Source organism: Sprattus sprattus (genome assembly GCF_963457725.1).
Source record: "Sprattus sprattus genome assembly, chromosome: 2".
Lineage (NCBI taxonomy): Eukaryota > Metazoa > Chordata > Actinopteri > Clupeiformes > Clupeidae > Sprattus > Sprattus sprattus.
In genome coordinates this window covers 9,119,766-9,138,108 of record NC_137921.1, presented here as the reverse complement: position 1 = coordinate 9,138,108, position 18,343 = coordinate 9,119,766, and the positions used below count along the sequence as shown (strand labels likewise).

Here is an 18,343-nt window from a genome sequence, read left to right as displayed (position 1 = left end):
ATGACAGAATAGGATGGAAGCTTTTGGGCACAAAGAGTTTGGTGCTGTTCATGTTAGCAGTTACATTGGTCTATGCCCAGATTGATTTAGTGGTTGGTTTCGTTTAAAGGGATTTTGTTTTAAGACAGAAATGTAAATGCTACTAGTTTGGGCAGCTGTTCATTTATTTTATTTTTTTTTACCACAATGATATGTTGTCTTTGGATAGTCGGCTCCATGGAAATTGAGTTCTGGCACATTGTAGATGCTTTGAAAAAGCTTGGTTATTCTTAGAAGCTCTCCCATTGGTTACTCTTAGAAGCTCTCCCATTGGCTACTCTTAGAAGCTCTCCCATTGGTTACTCTTAGTAGCTCCCATTAGTTACTCTTAGAAGCTCTCCCATTGGTTACTCTTAGAAGCTCTCTCTCATTGGTTACTCTTAGTAGCTCCCATTAGTTACTCTTAGAAGCTCTCCCATTAGTTACTCTTAGAAGCTCTCCCATTGGTTACTCTTAGAAGCTCTCCCATTGGTTACTCTTAGTACCTCCCAATAGTTACTCTTAGAAGCTCTCTCATTGGTTACTCTTAGTAGCTCCCATTACAGTGTATATTATCAAAACTATGTCATGTTTTTTTTCACAAATCAACAATAATCTTATGCTACACCTGACTATGCCAAGACCCCAGTTTACTGACAAAATAGTCTCCCCCCTCTCTATGTTGCTGCTCTGGCATTGTGGCCTTGCAGGACAAGGTCTCATTCATCACTGATTGGCCTAATGGTAGCCCATATGTATAGTTTTGGTACTAAGCCTCTTTTGTCAGACTCTTGTTCCACTTGTATATCACATTTAGAATGTTTTGTAGACAGTTGTTAATTTTCAGAGCGCATAGATACTTCAGTCCTTGGGCCTAAAGGTCCTTGTGACCTAAAGCTAATTTAATAGCAGCTAATGAGCCAGATTCAGGGTGTGTGTGTGTGTGTGTGTGCCTCCCAGAGAGACTGCTGGAGGTGTGGCACTCAAGAAGTGAATGCTTTTGATGCGAGCAGCGTCACCTCTGAGCTGTGGGCCACTGCATCACACACACTCTCCTGGGCCTCGTTATCTGCCTTAATGAGCGTTGGAGGTGTGTGTGTGTGTGTGTGTGAGTGTGTGTGATGTGTGCGCAAACGTGGGTGGGTCAGCACAATGCTGGGGTGTGCCCGTGCACAGACTAGGAGCTCCATGTATAAATAAATTCCTTCAGAGCAACACCTGTTCTGTGAAGCTCTGAGAACAAGAACACAAGAACCACTGTCACCTCTAATGAAAACGTTTCCAAAACCGTACATATGTTGTTAAAAAGGTATGGTCAAATCATTGCGATTGGCTGATAATGACTTCATTGCCACATCTGCTTATTAATTATTACTTAACAATCTATGTATGGTTGATCGTGCCCTGCTTTGTGTCAATGAAATGAGCAGATATAGGTATCCCTGCCTATTCCATCTGTGCGGATGCTGATGCCCTATTCAATTAATGCCCTTATGTAATAATGTATACATCTTTAATTAACATGTCTATAGTAGTGAGTTGGCACCAAGATAAAGTCCAAAAATGAAATGCTGTGCTGTTAAACAATTATCAGAAACCTTTCATGTACATCAAAGTACTTTACTGCTTTTGTGTGGCATAGATAAATGATATGGAAAGTATGGCTGAAAATCAGTATTACGTCACTGCAAATGTTGAAATGTAGACTGTAAATGTGTTTTGATATTCTGGGTGAGTTGCTGTCTCAAAGTGTTCTTTTTTATAATCACATTGTAACATAGTTACTATTTTATCAATGTTATGGAGTGTGTCCAACGGTTTCATTTTTGTACAGTGTTCTTTCTAATCTATTCTGAATATAAACGTGTACATTACAGAAAAAGTTGACTCAGGTCGTTCATTCACATTCCTTAACCCTGATTATAGTAGGCTAGACAATGCTGAGAGCAGTGCTATGGTCAAATTACAGATTCAACTCGGAGATGGATTAATAGCTCAAATTGACCCCTAGGTGGCACCCTAGGTACCATATGGGTGAGACCCTGCGTCCAGGAAAAGGGTTTTTAACCTCACACTATTGTCTACATGTCAGATGAAACTAGAGGCTAAGGTCAGGCTAATAATTCACATGCATAATATCCTATAACTACTCTGCTAATGTGCAGTTCCCAAATTAAATGAGCAGACACTCTTAACACACACACACACACTATCTGTAGCCTTGCGTTGTTCTCAGGTGTCGAAAGACCATTGGACCCCATACGCTGGCTTTTTGCTCATCGGTTTTCGGGCGGTCCACTGAGTTATGACAAACGGCCACTCGCCTGAGAAACAATTTTTTTTCTTTATTCATTTTAACTTCATTAATTTTCACCAACCCTTAACATGTTTATAGATGTTGCCAGAGAGTAACGTACGTCTTTAATTGATCTAGTCATATTCACCCATGACCATCGCCATGGACTTCTTCTGTTCAGTGGGTAATATTTTAAATGGCCTATGGCAAGAATGTGATTTAGAAAATGGCAGAAATATTTTATGTTATTTATTTTCTTATTATCCATGCCCAGTTAAGCTGCAGATGGTGGCTGACCAGGCAATGCTACACCACCAGTAGGCTGCAGACATAAAATCCACCAGTGGATTGATAAATGCTGCTATTTGAGTTGGTGCAGTTTAATCATCTCAAAAAAAAAATGATGAGGCAAGAGATCCTTGTGGGACGCAAATTATCACATCGAAATGTATTGTGGCGTCAAAGGCATTCTCAGCATCAAATTATATTTATAATAGCCTTCTACACCATCCCTGAGGTTTAAATCAGTGGCGATCAGAGTCATGGATTTGTCTATTCAATCAAAAAAACAAGAGCATGTCTGGTTTAATTTATTTCTCTGTGGTATTACTGTAGTGGCATTTGTAGTAGAAGTGTTTAGATCTGTGTTCGACTAAAGCGACACAGCCAAATTGATAAACGTCTGAGTATCGATCGATCTGTACTCTGTTGCTTCTACCTGTCATTCTTTCACTGAGCTCTTGCGGAAGTACTGACGTGTTCGCAGTGGGACAGCACGAGCGTTAGCTAGTTAGCTTAGGTAGAGCCTGGGTAGAGCCGAGTGACACAGCGGCAGAACCGGGTAAGAGAAAGGTATCCCTTGACATAAAATGCTGTGTATATTCTCTATGTGTTTCTGAACTGGTGAATATTGTGTTTTGTGAGTGTTTTGATAATTGAAATGTCCTCACCGACCGGCAACCTTTCCATAGGCTCTGTAAAAGAACCTATCTTAAATAGCTAACGTTATAGCGATAGAGCGTTCAATACCGCCCGGAAGTGAGTTGTCCAATTTTCGCGTTTGGCATTGGTTGTTGTAGTTTTGTTTGTAATGTTTATCAAAAAAAATGATGAAGGTGGTGTTCTAAAAGAACTACAGCTACCATATTTGTCTTCGAATAAATTAACCGTTTGGACTCATCTGTCCATTAATGGGAGCACAGTCAAATATCTCGATTTAGCAAGAACTTGGATTTTGTGTTATGGTTCTCCTAAAACGGTATACATGTACACACTCGTTTTGAGAAAACACACGATGGTTTTGTGATAAAGTAGCTGATGTTGTTAGATTTGTATAGCTTGCTAGCTAGATACCCTCGCATGCTAATGTCAGCGATTTAGCAATAATAGCTACTACATTTTACAACTCTTTAGCTTGTATACATGGAACCAAGCTACAGGCTACCCCTGAGGCAAAGGCTCTTAATGTAATCGGGTATAGGAAGCTTAGATAATCAAACATGTTAGCTGACCGCGAAACTGATCAAAGGATGCGACGCAAATATGTCTGTAGTGTTTGCAGTGCGGGAACTGCTATGGTTATATATGTTTACCATGGTGAACCCTTACACTTTAAAGGGATATCATGGCATTACAGTCTTGCATTCCATTCGCCTAGCTATTAGCTCGCTAACTGATTAGCATAGCTAACCACTAGAGATGGCTACTTCCTCGTTCAATCAGCTAGCTAGACTGAGCACGTCCATTAACAACCAGAAACCGAGTTTGTGACGAAATGATTGAACCCTTGTTCGGCCTGTGGTGTCAGAGCAACTGCTGGGCCAGTGTTATCTGTTCTGACATTCGGTCAGAGTTCATCTGGTATAATTGTCGTCTTGTGTTTTCACTACTTCAATATCACAATCGGTCACCCAATCTAACGAAATAATTTCATTAACGATACGTGATTACGATGGCAATATGAAAGAGTGGTCTCATAATCACTCGGTAAGCAAATGGGTATGGCGTTCAGAGCATATTGCTAACATATCCCTCTGTGTTATAGGCTATGCCGCTAGTTACCTGATTTTCCATATGATACTACTGATAGTACACATCATAAACGCTTCATTATCATCAGGTGTAGCAGTTATTCAGTCCTGAAAGGCGATCGTGAAACAGTGAAAACAAGTTGGAAGAAGTGGGCTTTTAAGTAAGCTGAAACATGCAGACTATTATATTTCTACTGTTAATTAACTCTTCTCCCCTCTATCCTAGATTGGTACTAGTTCTTGTAGAAATTATTAGAACACCCGACGTAAACACAGGGAGCTCTAAGTGGTCATTCCATCTAGTTGTTCAGTCTAGATGTACTTCTCTAAACAGTCCTGTGAAGAACCTGTTATTTCTGAATCTCTTGTCAGTTAACTTCAGGTCTTATGTTGATGTCTTCCAGTAGTCTGGTGTCCACTCTCAGAAAGCTTGTTCACCGAGTTGTGTGAATAACAGTTTCTGTGCCTCGTAGACAGAATGTCAGAAGGAGACAGCGTCGGGGATTCGATCCATGGGAAACCTTCAACGGTCGGACGCTTTTTCACAAGGCTTGGGCAGGTATGACCAGGGAAATCCAAACTTTGACCTCACTTTTTATTTAATTTTTCTGTCTTTCCTCTCTTATACAATCTTTCTGGTGTGTGCCATTTTCTTAAATGATGTTGTTCAATCAGCCGTCCCCATGTTGAATGTTTATGTGTGTTTCGCAGATCTATCAATCATGGTTAGACAAGTCAACGCCGTTCGCTATTGCGCGGTGGGCAGTCACACTTCTACTAACGGCCATCTACATGATCAGAGTGTACATACTACAGGTACCGTACACCTTACTGCTCAGTTTGTGTCCACCACATTGCCACTTTTACTGGTTAGGCTTCTGTGGTTAAAACAAGAGTAATTTGTATGTGCCATAGGCTGTAGGACATGGTTACATTGTTCTGGTCAAGTCCAATATTGTCAAATGCTCTGAGGAACAGGTTATTTTCTTTGCAAAGACTTTCATTTGTGATTCCCACAGAACCTTTGTAAGAGAAATAGAATGTGTGATTTACACCTGAATGCTTTTAAATGGGTGTCTCTTTGTGTTAATAAAATATATATAACGCAGTGCACATTTTTAAATAACTTAATTCCTTTAATTCTATATTGAGTGCATTAGCAAACATCTTTGTTTTACAATTAAGTTCATTGAGAGGGCAGTCGCTAACTTCCTTTTCCTCCTCTGTGTGGTCTCCTCAGGGATGGTACATAGTCACATATGCTCTGGGCATCTACCACCTCAACCTGTTCATCGCGTTCCTGTCACCCAAAGTGGACCCGTCTCTGCTTGATGACGGAGGTGAGTCTCCGTCAGCCAACCAATCAGTGGGGTGCTAATTGCTAATGTCATTGCTGCGCTCTTGGTTGTGAGACACTCATAGCGGGAGGATTTGGCTAAACATCTGGGCTCGCAACCACAAGTGCTGCCCAAATAAATACAGGCCATGGATGTAAAAGGGCAGACGTCTGTTAACCTTCATTGCATGCAGCTTTGCTGTCTTGTACCCTAACCACTTCACTAGGGTACACAGTTAACAGTGTTTTCCACCTGATGTCATCTCTTTGCCATGGAAAAATGCGGTGTGTGTGAGAGACAACACACACACACACACACACACACACACACACACACACACACGAGTTAAATACTTTGGAAAGCTTGCTCCATTTCAACACTCGTTGCTCACACCCCTGCCATTGTAAGTTCATTCACTAGCAGGTTGCAGTAGATATGTATGGGAGGTAGCGAGTTGTGTGTCCCCATGCGTGGTTGTCGCCCCCTGACCTTGTTTGACCTTGTCTCGTGTGGTTTCCCCTTAGACGAGGGTCCATCGTTGCCAACCAAGCAGAATGAGGAGTTCCGGCCTTTTATTAGGAGACTACCCGAATTCAAGTTCTGGTGAGTATGCGCAGGTGTTATGTGTGTGTGTGTGTGTGTGTATGTGTGTGGTTCTGCCTTGTTCTGCTTGAGGGTGAGGTGAAGGGTGTTGTAGTATTTTGGCTGACAAAAAAGAACATGTGAGACTGGGTTGAAATATAGAGAGGGCTTATTTCCTTCATTTCCTCTGCTTCTGACTTTTATTTTGGTCTCCTGCTGATTTACTTCTTTTATTTTAGGGTCTACTGATTTTGATCTGCAATGTGAGGCACATTTCTTAAAGATGTTTTATAGCTAAAGCTGTGCTGCTGTGTGGTTCAGTTCATATAATTGAGTTGGTCTAGTCCAGTTGGCCTGGTGTGTCTTTAAGCGATGCCCAGTTCATCTGATTGAGTTGGTCTAGTCCAGTTTGTCAGGTGTGTCTAAGCGATGCTCAGTTCATCTGTTTGAGTTGGTCTAGTCCAGTTGGCCTGGTGTGTCTATAAGCAATGCTCAGTTCATATGGTTGAGTTGGTCTAGTTCAGTTTGTCATGTGATGATGAACTGATAACTTTGATTTCCTAGTCGACAAACATCACTGAGCAAACCTGCTTTTTGCCTCATTGCTTGCAGCCCTCTCTCCCATTCCCAAGGTCCCTGATTCTAGGTCAGAGCAGTAGATGTGTGTGTGTGTGTGTGTGTGTGTATGTGTGTGGGTGCATGTGAGCGTGTGTAAGAGGAAGTGTGTGTGTGTGCTTGTGTGTGTGTAAGCAGGAGGGTGTGTATGTGTGTGTGTTTGTTTTGCCCTGTTGTGCGCTTGGTACCTGATGACAATGTGTCATGTCTCTTTGCCCTTTCTCCTCTGCAGGCATTCGGCGACAAAAGGCATCGTCATCGCCATGATCTGCACGTTCTTCGAAGCCTTCAACGTGCCCGTGTTCTGGCCCATACTGGTCATGTACTTCATCATGCTCTTTTGCATCACCATGAAGAGGCAGATCAAGGTGCGCTTGTCCTGTCCCGGCAACTTTACTATGCACTCACCGTTGAGTGGCTGTAGCAGTCATTATTATATTATTATGCTACCGTAATTCCCGGACTATTAAGCGCACCTGAATGTAAGCCGCACCCACTGAATTTTATTAAAACACTTATTTTGATCATAAATAAGCCGCACTTGTCTATAAGCCGCAGGTGCCTACCGGTACATTGAAAACAAATTAACTTTACACAGGCTTTAACGAAACTCGGCATGACAAGAACAGTTAGTAGGCATGCAACGTAGCCTACTAATATTTTACAAATATATAGCTTATTGTAAGTGCTAAAGTGAACAATCGAGGATAAGTTAACACGCAGAAAGTGATGTTGCTCAAGAGCAGGATGATGACGATTTGGTTAAAAAGGGGGCACCTCTGTTTGGAACTGGTTTGAGTTCAAAATATCCGATCTCGACCATAAAAGAATAAAAGACAGTTGTGTCGCCGCGTTGTTTTAGCCAAAGGTGTAAGCACAAGCAATGTAAAACCATCATTCAATTTGCAGCTCGAACATTGTCTATTGTTTATCATATTTCATATTATCATTTTCACACACATAGGTAGGGTACATACAGTTGGCAGCTGCTAGCTTGTGATACGTGATACTAGATCGTTTTATGGAACTGTAACTCTTCCATTGAAATCGTTTATGCTAAGGTTATTTAAAGTTCCCTTAGCTAGCACAGCAATTCGATAACCAGTAACAACCAGGAAACACAACTTAAGCTGCAAAGTTTAATTTTTCAAAATCATCTCACCATTGAAAAAGCAGTCTTGGGTTCTACGTGATTACAACCACTTGTGGAATGTTAAATGGCTTCACATAGATATAAACATACCTAAGAGAAATAATGGGAAATCGATAGAGCAAGGGCTCACTCTGATATCAATGTTAGCAATATTGCTCATGCTTTAGTCTCCGCTCTTCGTCTAAAGCCAAATCTATTCTTGAGGTTCCAACATTTTTCAAAAGCAAGTTGGTTTTAAATGTGAGTTGTCGATCAAGTTATTTTCTGTCCCGTCGTTTGAAGCATACCTTTTAGCTCCGGCATTGATCTCCCATTATTTAACATTTCACGTTTCAGGATCTCACACGCCCCCTTCATTTAGGCAGAGTTACTGTTTGTCTCCCCTCAGGCATTACGCTTGTGAAAGTGGGAAAAATACATAAATAAGCCGCGTCATTGTATAAGCCGCGAGGTTCAACGCGTGAGAAAAAAGTAGCGGCTTATAGTCCGGGAATTACGGTATATATTATTGGCGACTTTACTATGCGCTCACCTTTTGAGTGGTTGTAGCAATCATTATTATTTTATATATTATTGTATTAGATTATATATTATTGTTATGTTTACAAATGGCTTTGCAGTCTGAAGGCAGAATTTTAAAGTGGTCACTGTTAGTTCTGCCCTGTATGTGAACCTACGCATCAGTGGTCTGGACCTGTGAATGCTGTTGAGTGTTCTGCCCTTAGTTTAGACATAAGACTGAAGCCCCACTCAGTGCTGTGTGCTTGGGTGGTGTTGGCATCCTCAGATGCATCTTCAGTTGCTAGGAGAAAGCTAAACTCATCCAGGTGACCTGCTGTGCTCTCGTGTTTCGCACCACTAGGGTGTTTTACCGTGCAGGATTACCCAGTGACAACATTAACCCTACTTTAGAATTGAGTCATGTTTATTGTTGTCACTGGGTGCAGGCTTTGTTAACTCCCCATCTCTTTCAAAAGATGCCCTGTCAGTTACGGATGCGGATGATGATGATGATGATGATGATGATGCATATTTATGCAACTATAGTTGGCTATCTTTGTGTTTCTGACACCCCTTTTTTTGTGTGTGTGTGTGTGTGTGTGGTTGTGTTTGCTCTTCCCTCCTCTACAGCACATGGTCAAGTACAGATACCTACCCTTCACTCACGGGAAGAAACAATACAGAGGCAAGGAAGAAACCAGTTAAAAAACACCCAACATCCCAGGGCCCCATCTGTAATTAAACTGATTGATGAGGAATGGTGCGCAAGAGGGTTTTTTGTTTTATTTTATTTTATTCGTATATATTTTTCTTTTTTTCTTATGAGGCGTGTAAATTGGAGGGGAAAGAGTTTTGATCCATGGTGACAGTGTTGGGTTACAGTAAGCCCCTCCGATTGGCCAAGAGCATCATGCTGCCTTTTGACTGGACTGTGGGCCATTCATTTTCTTTATTTGTCGTTTTTCTGCGGGTTTGTCTGGGGTATGTTCTGTCCCTCTCTGGGTGGTGGGGTATAAAGATGAGAGGGGGAGGGGGGGGGGGGGGGGGTCTTTGCCTTCTAACCCTGTGGGGTGGTAAGTATTTACTAATGTAGTTGGGGGTTGACAGTTATTCTCCAGTATCCTAGTTACCAATCATTAAGATTCCCCCCAACACTTTCCACTCTGCTCTTCCCCCCCGCACCCACCAGACCAGCTACAAACCTTATGGGTCCTCCCAAAGGTCTACAACACCCAGTGGTAGAGACACTTACAGGCGTCATGGCAACCTTGAATTTTTCAGATTGGAAATATGTAAATTCTAGAACTTGGTATATCCAGTTAGAGTCTGGAGTCTCCACTGAGGTTCATGTGTCATAGTGTTCCATCAGAACAGTCTCTACGTTCTGTTGTGGATCCACCTAATTCACCTTTTAATGTGACTAGGTACCTAATATTACCCAGTAAAACCAGCAACTGTCTCAATAAAACTCTTTGAGAGTAACTTTGCCTTGTTGGTGGAAGAGGATCTGTGGGCGTGTGCTTCATACTTTTATTTGAAATCAATGCCACATGCCAATCTATACATATATATATATATATATATATATATATATTAATGATTGTGTTTAGATGAAGAATTTTTGGGAAATGTAGTCTAACACCCTTAGCAGTATTTGAATGTGTATATATATATATATTTTGTTTGTTTTCTTCTGTTTGTTTTCTTCCCCACATGAAATCCACCCACAGTTGTAGTGTGTGAACCACAACCCAACCCTCCTCCCTCCCTTTCAGAACCCATTAATTTAGGTGCGATGGTGATGAGATTGATTAGAGAAAAAAAAGAATAAATGATTGAAAGGATTCATTACATTTTACTATTTGTACTATGTTAACCCACTGTAGCTGTTTTTATGAATATGTGAGAAGAGTTTAATCATTCCAAACAAAAACGTTTCTTGTCTCTCTCTCTCTTCTTTTGCAGAGGACACATGAACATTGAGTGGTTTAAATATTACAAAAGGACGGAGAGGGTTGAAACCTGAGTTTATTTTTTTCCTTTTTTTGTCTTTTTGGATGGGGGAGGGGGATTCTGGGACGGGTCTTGAGCAGAGGATCATATGCTAACAGCTAATCTAGATTTTTTTTTTCACAAGTTTTCCTGGAGGAGAGAAAACGTAATCAACACTGTAGTTAAGGATCAAAACATTTATCCTCTGATAGTGCATCATGTTTTTAAGGGTTGTTTTCAGGATTTTTACATAAATATATTTTAAAGGTAATTTTTTTTTTTGGTTCTCAAGACACACTGCTGTTTTTCCAAGTGTTAAAAGTAATTCTGTGTCACTTAAACCAATCAAAATGAAATGGTAAAAAATTGGATACAAGATTTGTAAATTGTTTCTCATGAAAGAAATTGCATGTGGTTGGTTTTCTTGTGCCGCTGACAAGAACCAGGAAAAAAGATTTTAATAACTCAAAAGTGTAATTTTTATCACTCCAAATGCTATTAAAACAACGGTGTCTCCTCACGCGACTGCACTCTTTATTTGCATGATGAACCTCAAGCATTCAGTTTCCGCCAGTTAATAATCACACGGACTGCAGGAAAGCATCCTTTGGAAAAACTGGATAAACATGTTAGACATGAATACTTATGAGGATGCATACAGCGGTAGTACACAATGAGGCTATGAAATAGGGTTCATTTGTTAACGCTGTAAATATGTTAGGGGATTTCCTGGACTCTTCTGAGGAATGGCAAATGACACGGCTCTGTGGGTTCTTCGGAGCTTTAAAAGCACAGCCAGTATTTCGGCTATTTACAGTGCCTTGCATAAGTATTCACCCCCTTGGATGTTTTACCCTTTTATTGCTTTTATAAATCAGTCATGGTCAATATAAGTTGGCTTTTTGGACAAAGAAAAAAAATCACAAAATAGCCCTCTTTAATGTCAAAGTGAAAACAGTTTTCTACACAGTTATGTAAATTAAATAAAAATATGTAATGAAAATAAGTGTTTGCATAAGTATTCACCCCCTTTAAATAGACTGACCTAATTCAACAGAGGTCCAGCCAATTGGTGCTAGAAGTCTCACAATTAGTGAAATGGGGATCAGTGTGCAGTGAATGTGTCTCAAATGATTGTAGTATAACGACACCTGTGTCTGGAAGGTCCATTCATTGGTCAATAATTAGTATTCCTGGCTACTGTTACACCATGAAGACCAACGATCACTCTAAAAAAGGTTATTGAAAAGTATAGGTCAGGGGAAGGATACAAAAAAATGTCCAAGACACTTAACATCCCCTGAAATTCTGTTCAATCCATCATCAAGAAATGGAAGGAATATAGCTCATGTGTAAATCTGCCTAGATCAGGCCATCCTTACGAACTGGGTGACCATACAAGAAGGAGAATCGTAAGAGAGGCCACCAAGACACCTATGACTACTCTGAAGAAGTTTCAAGCTTCAGCAGCTGGTATTGGAGAAACTCTACATACAACAACTGTTGCCTGGGTTCTTCACTTTTCTTTTCAAGTGTCCTTGAGCAAGACACTGAACCATAGACATGTACATGTTTATATGTCTATGCACTGAACCGCCAACCGCTCCCAATACGCAGGTTGGCATCTTACAAAAGAGCAGAGCCAGGAATTTGACAGGCATCAAGCAATCTTACACTTTTTTTTGGCAACCACAACTAATCTTTACGGTACATGGTGTGCATTAACTTTAATTCACTCGTAATGTCCTTATTCAGGCCGTTGGTGTTAACACCATTTAACTTTTATATAATATAGCCTACTGACCCTGTCTGCAGCTCATAGACTGTGACATTTTACTCCTTATCTAGAAAAAAAGCATACTGCACTATGTCACGTTTATTATACTACCGCATCTGAAAGATGTAAAGGCCTTCACAAAGAATGAAGTGAATCTACAGTTCAGTGGAATCTTCATTTAAAACATAGGCCTAGATGTTGGAAGTAAGATCATAGACATTATTAAGCATTGGCAGTGATTAAGACAGACTGTGCATAACCTTATAGCCATCATGAGGCCAGAAGAAGCGGAAATAAATTGCAATTTAACAAGGCTTATTTTCTGCCAATGTATAAACAATGTATGCGGTAAATAAGAAAATGTCATGAATTACTGATTTTACTTATTACAGATTCATTATAAAAGTTGGAGAAATAAGGCTGTAGTGGTTTGAGTCCATGACAGGTTGATCAGCGTTGATAAATATGGCGTTTCGGCAAGCCTTTGATCGGGACCACCAAGAGAGCCGCTGGTTGGAGGATGTGTTGCATGAATACCTGACTGAAGTAGGCTATGTGTGTTTGTGTATGTGGCTGTGTGTGTATTTCTACCGGGACCAATCACAATGATGTTACACTACTGACAGTGACATTTCCGCACACGGATATCTCGGTGGTCTAACATTAAAAACCTAGCTTCTCCAATTCACCACTGTGACTACATTTTTGCATTGCTAGCTCTCGCCCACAGCCAAATCTGGAGACCACACATCATTATCGAATGTGCAGCATTAAGGTAATTTTCATTTTCAATCAAAAGATCCCAAATGTAAACACTGAGGTTTCTGAGGTTTCCTGTTTCCTGTGCTCAGCCAATCCCAGTAGGCCTACTGCATGCGGTGCGACCTATCCCTCATGCTGGACCTTTCTGAAAGAGGCAATGATGTGTTACAAATGATGGATGCAAATAAATACAGACAGACAGATAGAAAGGTACTCAAGAGACTGTATACAAATCCAAGGGACTTGTTTATTCTGTTGACAGCTCCCCTTAACAAACAGGACAATGCAGCCTGCTGTCCTCCATGTACTTTTCACGGCTCTTTTCCATCACCTGATTAAGGAAAACCATTGCCAGGCATCTGAATTTAACCTTGATGGGGACTACCTGGTAGGAGGTCTCTTCCGTTTGTACAACCCGCGAGAACCGTATGGTCAAACTAGACCTGTGGCAGTTAAGTGTGAAATGTAAGTATCTGAAATTTCTCCATAACTTTTAAGGCTAAAAGCTATATACTGTGTGTCTTAAAGCTTATCCACATCACTTGATCTGTTGTGTCGCTTCCCTGTACATATGGAACATTAAAGAGATGGAGTGGAGAGATACAATGTAACTGAACATTCTACACACACAGGAGTGCTTCAATTAACAAACTCTCTTTGTTCCGTAGGGGTTCGTTCTCTTTGTGGGGCTATCAGATGTTCCAGGTGATGAGGTTTGCGGTTGAGGAGATCAACAACTCCACCACCCTCCTTCCTAACATAACCCTTGGTTACCAGCTCTTTGATCACTGCTCTGATGCTCACAACTTCCCTGCCATCCTCCAGTTCTTCTCCAATAATTCCTCCATCAAAGCCAGAGAAAACTACAACCATCACCTGCCTAAAGTTATAGGGGTCATCGGTCCCTACAGTAGCACCGAGAGTATTACCCTCGCTCCACTCTTTATGATGGATCTCATCCCAATGGTAACTATTAGTCTTTGATTATATTCAGCAACTGTTTGCATATTATCACATTAATCACATTGTGATTCAGATCTGAAAGTCCAGACCAAGGTTCATGCTTTTGTTACTTTGTATACATTTGATCCTTAAGCTTTGTTTTCAAACTGCAATTATATGAGTGCACTAAATAACTTTCCATGACATCCCTACATCCTGTCTGCATCACCTACAAGGACTGCGTCTCCCTTTACTTGTCATTGATTGGCTTGTAGATTGGAGGGCTATCCAGGTAAAGCCCTGCAATCTACGCCGTAGCCTGACAGTTTGTACGACGCATTGTATGCCCAGCAAGATAAACAAATCACTCTACTATGAATTGCTGTCGATTGCTATCTTCGCTGTTTACAAATAACATGGACATGTAATAACATACAGTAAATGTTGTCTTAAGTCCTTCTATTTCCTCTATTTGTAATCTATAGGTGAACTACGGAGCCACCAGTTCCATCCTCAGCAACAAATTGAAGTATCCATCTTTTGCCAGGACTGTACCTAGTAACGAAGGTCAGATTGAACTCATCATTCACATCATACAACATTACGGCTGGAACTGGGTGGCTTTCATCGGTTCTGAAACTGCATACAGTGAGAATGGCTTTCAGCTGTTTTTTAACCTTATTCAACACACCGGCATCTGTTTGGCCTACACGGAGTTACTTGCTGACACATCGCAGTTAAACGTAGTATTTCAGAACATAGATATGCTCAACATCAAAGTCATCGTTCTGTTCCTTGAGCAGCAGTTTGCTGAGGACATTATCACCTCAGCTATACGACTCAACTTTCACAATAAAGTCTGGATCGCCAGTGATGCCTGGGCCATGAACCCAGTGTTGCCCAAACTACAAGACATACAGACAATTGGCACCGTCATTGGCGTGACGCCAACAGTTGTGACTCTACCTGGCTTCAATGAGTTTATTTATCAGTCACAACACAGAAATGATTCTGTTCACACAGCTGAAGGCTACTGCAATCAGGTTTGTGATGAATGTTCCTCAGTCAGCCCAGAGGACATCCTCAATGAAAACCCCACCTACTCCTTTCCCATTTACTCAGCTGTGTACACCATGGCCATGGCCCTGCACAACGCTCTACAGTGCAACAACTCAGGGTGTGATAAGAGTCGCACTGTCTACCCCTACATGGTAAGGTGTCTCACGAAGAACTTTCTAAAGAATGAATATTATGTCAAAAATGTTACATTTATTTAAGTACTTCAGTATTGCACAGTTCCTCTGACTACCAATACAAGTGCCCAGTCCGGCCAACTAAATATCAAGTCTTTGTCCTCTCTCCTTCTAGCTTCTTCAAGAGATCAAATCCTTGCATTTCCTTTTAACCCAAAGAAACGTGTCCTATGACGAAAACCTGGACCCACCTGTACATTTCTCTATTATGTTCTGGGACATGAACTATACCCCTGCAGAGATCAAGAAGATTGGCACATATCACAGTCACCTTTACACTAACTTCACTATTGATGACAAGCAAATTGACTGGCATGGCGGTGGTTCTGTAAGTACAATTCCTTCACTGAGTACAATCAATTATTTAATTTAAATAACTTTTTCAAAGAGATGTAATTATAATAGTTGCAGAAATAAATATTAGCTGATATATGAAACTGTTTGTAGATTTCCTCATACAGAGGTTGAGGTTATTGACAGTGATATGATTATTGGTTTTAAGGTGCCGTTCTCCAACTGCTCTGTGGAGTGCAAGCGAGGCTACGTCCGAAACGAACTGGATGGTCAACAAGAGTGTTGTTTTGCGTGTGTGAAATGCCCAAGTGACAAGTATTCTAACCACACAGGTAGAGTAAGCTCAAACACTCTAAAGACACGCCACAGGTGCAGCTGGGCCTGTGCCATCAGTGCCTTAAAGCAGCAGTAAGATGTTTTGTTGACAATTTGGGTCGAATACTAGCCATCAATCTACTGAAGTTATACTTGTTGTCATGCTGTGAAAGTTTTTTAACATTATCATGGGGTAGTCTGACCCCGACCACAGAACTGCATAGCATAGGCAGCTAGTTGGAACGACAGGTGTGTTTATCAGTCCTTCATATGACCATATACCATGAACAATAATTTGAAGATAACACCAGTACTAGTTACTTCAAAAGTGTCAAATGGTTGCATACGGCCTCTTTATTTGAAGGAGTTCTGATTCGAACATAAACAGAATCAAGTTGACCATGAGGGCTCTGAAATCAAGCAGCACAGCATCATCATGGTCGTCTTTATTTTCCTCATGCCCCGCTGGTCAGTGGCAAATGCTAATGTAGGTTTTACCGCTAGATTAGTTGGGCTAATAACCTCCTCTGCTGATAACATTATACACAGAGGCAATGAATACATACAGACACATGGCTCTTTGGAAACGTGCTGTTGTGTGAGGATGCTTTCATTCATAATTACATGACTCATGAGTAGAATAAAACCGCACAGTTTATTTTGCACAGACGCGTTTTGCTGAGGACACACACTGACGATGGCTTAAGGCCGAAAACGCGTCTGTGCAAAATAAATTGGTCTTAATATTATTGAGAGAAGCTTGAGAGTGAGGTTTTATTCTACTCATAGTTAACATTCTTTTACTCGCACCCGAAAACGCATTTATATTTTTTTTAAGTAGAGCGCGCCTATCCCTACTAGTCTTTACTCATCAAATAACAATATATAAGTGCACTAAAAGAAAAGACCAAAATCGAATCAATATTTGTCTTTGAAACGGTATCAATTTGCCTATTGGGGCACTTGTACAGTTTTTTAAGGTAGGTTGTTTCAAGCATTTCAGAAAACTTGCCACAGCTCTGCCAATTCTGAGCTGATGGCTTTTAGTTTTTCAGTCTGCAATGTGATCTGTTATTTTGTTACTTTTATTTCTCTAACAGCATATAAATGTCTCACTGGAATACTTCCCTATTTTCATAAAGAGTGTTATAAGAGTAGACAAGAAATGTCTAAAACAAATGTCTTAAACCTTTGCACAGTACTGAACATATTTCCTTGGGCACAGGAAGAAAACATGTAACAGTTGAATGTGAAAGTTGCCCAGTACCTTTAATGGTGCGTGCCTGTTGTTTCTCCTCTAGCTGACCTTTACTCCTGTTTTGCCTGTGATGAGGATGAGTGGTCCGAGCCTGGAAGCACGTCTTGCCAGAAACGTTCTGTGGAATACCTTCACTTCTCCGACGTCTTACCCATTCTCCTTTCACTCTCTGCGACCTCCCTCATGGTCCTGTCTCTGGCGGTGGCGGTGCTGTTTGCGATTCACCGCTCCACACCTATAGTACGATCAGCAGGGGGCAGTATGTGCTTCCTGATGCTGGGGTGCCTGGCAGCTTCCCCTCTCAGCGTCTTCTTCTACCTCGGCGAGCCTTCAGCTCTTAGCTGTGCACTTCAGAACTGGACCTTTGTCCTCTTCTACAGCGTGTGCCTCTCGTGCCTGACCGTCCGCTCTTTTCAGATCATCTGCGTCTTCAAGATGGCCGCCCACCTGCCCAAAGCACATGCATTGTGGGCAAAGTACAGTGGTCAGTGGCTGGTAGTGGCTGGGCTGTCGCTTCTCCAGCTGTTGCTCTGTGGAATCTGGATGGCAACAGATCGGGCCATTCCAGAGAGAGACACAACTTCCTTCAAAGACCAGGTTTTACTAATCTGTACGATGACATATCTGAGCGCTCCAATGTCTTGTGTCACCTTCATGTGTATTCTCAGTGGCCTCTGTTTCTGTTTCTCCTACATGGGTAAAGACCTGCCCAAGAACTACAACGAGGCCAAAGCCATCACTTTCAGCATGCTGCTGTTTTATCTGAGCTGGGCCATTTACTTCACAGCCAGCTTGGTATCCAAAAGCAAGTACGTACTGGTGGTCCAGGCTGTGGTTGAGCTGAGCTGTTTGTATGGCATCATGTTCAGCTACTTTATCCCAAAGGCCTTCATCATTGTCTTTCAGCCTCTGAAGAACACGCAGGAGTATTTCCAAGCTGCGATTCAGAGTTACACACAAACTATTAGTCGAATGTAGAGGATTTGATGGGTACATATTTTAAATGACAACAGTAGCGTATGTAATATGGCTGCCTTTTTATGCAGAGTAGTGTTGTGATTGTGACATAAATGATCTGTCAAATGACAGCTTTTTGAAGGGATTTATCATCTATTACACCTATTAAAGCCTGTATCCCTAGCATTCCCACATTGCTAGCAATTCAGCCAGTATAATTTCGCTCTATTCAGATGGTTCAGCCGTTGTTTCTTCCGCACT

The 18,343-nt window shown here is 41.3% G+C and overlaps 2 protein-coding genes across 8 annotated transcripts; both read left to right on the top strand.

Moving 5' to 3' along the window:
* Positions 1-3,067: 3,067 nt before the first annotated feature.
* Positions 3,068-10,559, top strand: rer1 (retention in endoplasmic reticulum sorting receptor 1). 7 transcript variants are annotated; one of them, XM_080833260.1, is made up of 8 exons: positions 3,068-3,166; positions 4,818-4,903; positions 5,056-5,160; positions 5,585-5,684; positions 6,206-6,284; positions 7,111-7,246; positions 9,163-9,217; positions 10,498-10,559. In XM_080833260.1, the coding sequence occupies exons 2-8, from the start codon at positions 4,823-4,825 to the stop codon at positions 10,506-10,508; spliced, it is 567 nt and encodes a 188-aa protein (XP_080689386.1). In that variant the 5' UTR covers positions 3,068-3,166; positions 4,818-4,822; the 3' UTR covers positions 10,509-10,559. The 7 variants fall into 7 exon arrangements, with proteins under 7 accessions (XP_080689386.1, XP_080689380.1, XP_080689382.1 ...); XM_080833255.1 differs by lacking the exon at positions 10,498-10,559 and adding an exon at positions 4,434-4,505 and having other exon boundaries at positions 3,101-3,166; positions 9,163-9,493; XM_080833257.1 differs by lacking the exon at positions 10,498-10,559 and adding an exon at positions 4,434-4,505 and having other exon boundaries at positions 3,141-3,155; positions 9,163-9,493.
* Positions 10,560-12,766: 2,207 nt separating this feature from the next.
* LOC308380714 (taste receptor type 1 member 1-like) lies at positions 12,767-18,103 on the top strand (the record flags this gene model as incomplete). The annotated part of the gene is made up of 6 exons (XM_080858119.1): positions 12,767-12,847; positions 13,760-14,029; positions 14,491-15,216; positions 15,761-15,821; positions 17,169-17,601; positions 17,794-18,103. The coding sequence occupies 6 exons, from the start codon at positions 12,767-12,769 to the stop codon at positions 18,101-18,103; spliced, it is 1,881 nt and encodes a 626-aa protein (XP_080714245.1).
* Positions 18,104-18,343: the final 240 nt, after the last annotated feature.